The sequence below is a fragment of the Plasmodium reichenowi genome, chromosome 13 (genome assembly GCF_001601855.1).
Source record: "Plasmodium reichenowi strain SY57 chromosome 13, whole genome shotgun sequence".
NCBI classification, from domain to species: domain Eukaryota; phylum Apicomplexa; class Aconoidasida; order Haemosporida; family Plasmodiidae; genus Plasmodium; species Plasmodium reichenowi.
In genome coordinates this window covers 631561-636560 of record NC_033658.1, presented here as the reverse complement: position 1 = coordinate 636560, position 5000 = coordinate 631561, and the positions used below count along the sequence as shown (strand labels likewise).

Here is a 5000-nt window from a genome sequence, read left to right as displayed (position 1 = left end):
CATAATAATCATGTCAATTTAATACCCCATGAACTTTTTAATTTTAATTATCCACAAAAAAAATAAAATAAAAAATAAAAGAAACAAATAAACTCATATCAAATAATTACATTATATTATAAACTTTTTTTTTACATATCAAGGGAACTTTCTGAAGAATATGTATTACTAGAATTGGAGGTAAAACCATATATTTGATTATATATAGGAACTTTTGTTAATTTATCCAATCTATTTTTGATTAGATTATTATAATTAATTTTATTAACATATGAATCTTTTTGTGTACCCATAAACCGATTGTATTTATATATATTAGGTTCTGATAAAGATCTACGTAAGTATTTATAATTTTCATTTGTTTCAGTTAATGGTAGTATTAAATTTTTATATGTTTCGAATTCATTATTTTCATATATATTATTAATATAATTTAAATTTTCATTTGAATATTTTATATTATTAAATGTATAAATATTCTTTTCATAATTCATATTGAATATATTAAATTCTTCATTATTTTCTGGATATTCGTTTTTATATATAGATTTCTTCTTATGTAATGGTAGCATATTTAATTGATTACATTTTAAATATTTTTTTTTCTTCTTTTTTTCTTTTAAATAATATTTACTAAAACGAAAAGGAATATTATTAATTGTATTAACAAGCTTATCATCATATGTATCATTATGTGGAATATTATATTTATTATCATACTCATTATAATTTTTATCAATATATTTATTAATATATTCACCATTTTTTTCTTCATTACTATTGTCAGGATCACCATTATAATAAACATTGTCATGATATTTTTTCTTATTACTTTTCATATTTGATAACATACTTAATTTTTTTAAAAACAGCTGGCGTATTTTTTTTTTGTTTTGTTTTTCCTTCTTTTCTTTTATTTTATTGTCATTCTTCAAAGATGAAATGATATCATGATTACAAGACATGCATCTTTTATTCATATTACAATCTTGAATATAATTATTTTTCTTATTCAGTTTTAAATGAAAATTTTTAAAATCCTTATGTATTAATATAGTATCTGAGTTATAATTTAATTGTTCGTATATATTATCTTTACTACTTTTATACAGAGTATCTTTTTCTGATCTATATATCATTTTGTTTAACATATTTTCTTTTATATCCATTTGTTTTATTTTATTTTGTACCTCTATAATATCTACATTATTATCACAAAAATCCGTCATTTCATTATTTGTTATTTTAAAAAAAAATTTTTTACTTGTTGGTTTATTCGTAGGTGTATTTATTTCTTTATATATTTGTTTATTTGTATGTGTATTAATTCGTTTGTTTGTTTGTTTATTTTTGAATAACAATTGTTTTTTTTCTAATGTCCTTTTTTCAATTTCCATTTTAATCATTTGATTTATTAAAACTTTTAAGTTTATATTCCTTTTTAACATATTAAAATTTTTTTTTATTTTAATATTGTTGATATTATATTTTTCTACAATGTTAACATTTATATTATCTGTTTTTAATACTTGTATGTCTTTATTTTTTTTTTCATGTATGAGATTTTCTTCCTCGTTAGGAAAAACGTTGATAATATTTTCCATTTCTCCCTTTTCGAAATAATAATTACTTATTTCTTTTTTATAATTTTTTTTTTTTTCTTTTATTTTTATATTATCATCTTTATTATTCGTTTGAAAATTTATATTACCTTTATATGTTTCAATAGAATTTTTTTTTTTTTTTTGACTTTCATCAAAATTAAATAAATAAAAATCTTTTTTATTATCTTCACAATGATTATTATTAAAGTGATCATCAGCTACATTATGATATGACAACAAATAATCTTCTTTTTTTTTTATCTTGTCTTCCCCTTGTTGTACATTATCTTTAATATTATCATGATCACTACAAGGTTGTGGTAATTTTTCTTTATCCTTTACTTGTTGATCCATATTAATATGTTCTTTAATTTGTTGATAAAAATTGGATGCTATTTTTAATGTTTTAATAATGGTTTCTTGTATTATTTCATCATATTCATGATCGCTTTTCGTATGTAAATTATTATCTAAAATAGATTCAGTTTTTCTTTTATTCTGACATGTTGATAATATATTATTATTATTATTATTTATATTTTTATCATAACGTTTGTAATCCATATTATAATTCATATATTTTAATACATCCGTATGATCATTTAAAATATAATTTTGATTTTCCTGTATATTTTCCAAAGATTCTTTATTGAAATATATTTTATTTTCAAGAATATCTTCTTTGTATTTATCATCAATAAAAGTTGGAGAATTATCATTAATAATATTATAAATAACCTTTCCGTCTTTTGTTCTGTTTTTATTACATTCATCTATCTGGTATGGTAAATTTTTATTTTGCATAGACATATTGTACGATTTTTTTAATAATATATTTTTTTTTTTTCTTTCGTTATTGTTCATATAAATATTATTATTTCTTGAAATATTTTTGTTCACATACAAAATTTCCTCATTATTTATCTTTATTCTATCGTTTGATGTATGATGTGTTTTTATTTTATTGTTATATTCCTTATCATAATTATAATTTTGAATATAAAATAAATTGTTCATTGTATTATTCATACTTTTATCTATAGTATTTTCCAAACCCTTATATATATTATCTTTTTCTTTTAAACAAGTGTTGTACAATATCTTATTATTTTCATCATATAAATGAGTATCTACCAAAGGATCTCTATCCTGGTGAGAAGATCCAATATTTTTATGATATACATCATTATATTCATAATTTTTATATTTATTAAAAATTTCTTCAATATATGCATTGTTTTCCACCTTTGATGTACTAACAGAATTATTATTAAGAAGACAATGAATTCCGAAATTATTCATATTACGTGTTTTCTTTATATTATGTGGATTATTTGATACACTATTATGTAATTTATTTGTAAAAGAAAATAAGGGAGAGCTATAGATATCTTCTCTTATTGCATAGTCAGAAAAGCTTTGGTATTTATTATATTTTATATATAATTTTTTTTGTTTTTTTTTTTTAATTTTATTTATATTGATATTTCTGTTTTGTTTTTTATTTTTATGGATTTCTTCTTTTTCATTTTGTGACAAAAATTTATTGATATACTCTGTATTTAATAAATCAGAATTATATATATATTTCGTTTTTGTATCATACTTTTTTATATTTAAATGTTTATTATTGTTCATGTGTTTATTATTACTTACAAGTTTGTTATTATCCAATTGTTTATTATTATTACTTACATATTTGCCCTTTGCCTTTTTAAAAAACTCCATATTAATATAAACAGTTTTTTTTTTCTTCTTTTTGTTGTCTTCATAAACAACAGATCTTGATTTTTTCAAAACCTTGCGATCTTTAATTTCTTTCATATTATAATTTTCTGAATAAAAACAAGTAGTAATTTCATATGGTAAGAAATAAATATTATGTATAGAATTATTTAAAATCTGAATGGATTCTATTAAATTTCTTAAACCAAAAATATATTCTTCATCAGCTGATGGATTATCTTGTAAATATATAGTATTAGCAAAATCAATCATTCTAATATCTAAAGAATTAGATCGAGCTTTTTTATCACTTAATCCACCATCAAAAACCCATAATAAAGAAGAAGACCAAAAACGATAATGTCTCAATTCAACTATACAATTAAAAAAGCTATGTAACTTTTCTAATAATAAGGGTATTAATTCTTCGTATAATAATGAACCATTCCAAAACCAATTTCGAATTGCCCATGGAATATGTTCTTTACTTAAGTTCCTTCCCCAGTATTTATCTTTATAAAATAATGTATCACTTACTTTATTGTAATGTTGACATCCACATAATCTAAAACCTAATGAATGACTAGTTGTCTTAAAACTCTTTTCAACTTGTCTTTTCTTTTTTTCTATTGATGCTCCAATCTTCCTTTGTCTCTTTCCCATTTTTATATCTAATACACATGGTCTTTTAAATCCATACACTAAATCTTCAAGAATTATATGAGGAACACATTCTTTTCTTCTTTTGAATTTTTTTGGAGTAGCATTTATGTTAGTTTCGTTATATCGTTTTTTCACATTCTCATCATTATTTTTATTTATTTCATCATTATTTTTATTTATTTCATTATTATTTTTATTCATTTCATTATTCTTACTTCCATATTCATCTCCATATATATTTGACTCATTATGTTTATCAACAATTTTCATATGATTCACTTTATGTTCTTTTAATTCACCACTTGACATATTTTTCTGTGTGTTCTCATGTATATCTACGTTTGAAATATTTGCCCTCATTCGTATTTGTTCAGAATATTTCTGTTCTCGAACAAAGTACCTTTCATCAGTGTTTACAAAATTTTCCTTTTCGCGTTTATCCATTTTGATATATTTTTTATATCTACTTTTTTTTTTCTTCTTCTTCTCATCTTTTCCTTTTATATGATTGGATGAATCATTTTGCTTTTCTTCATCATCAGAACATGATTCAACCAAAATTTCGGTTACGCCATAAAATTTCGGTATGAATTTTTTTAAAAGATGTAAAGGTCCTGATTCAGTTGATGAAGAACCGAAATTTGTTAACTTTTTATAAAAAATATATTCATTTTCTATTAATGGTTTGTATACCTTTGATGAATCTTTTGGTTTTATTAGTTTGCAGTGTCCTCCAACTTGATGTCTATATTCTTCAACATTCATTTTGAAAATACATTTATGGGAAAATATATAATAAATTATTTTCGTATAGTGTATTGAACAACAACACAAAAAAAAAAAAACAAATAAAAAAAAAGGGAAAAAAAGAAGAAAAAAAAGAGACAACAAATTTTACAGAAAAAGATGATAACTTGTTCTCCTCCTAATATTTATATGTTCTAATTGTGTCATATGAGATCCAGAGGTCTTAAAAATATTTTGCCTTATCTGTATATACATACATAC

At 20.9% G+C, this 5000-nt stretch overlaps 1 protein-coding gene across 1 annotated transcript; it reads right to left on the bottom strand.

Moving 5' to 3' along the window:
* Positions 1 to 131: 131 nt before the first annotated feature.
* On the bottom strand, positions 132 to 4757 carry PRSY57_1315100 (inositol polyphosphate kinase, putative; the record flags this gene model as incomplete). Its single annotated transcript, XM_012909087.2, has 1 exon — positions 132 to 4757. One exon carries the CDS (start codon positions 4755 to 4757, stop codon positions 132 to 134), a length of 4626 nt encoding a protein of 1541 aa, XP_012764541.2.
* Positions 4758 to 5000: the final 243 nt, after the last annotated feature.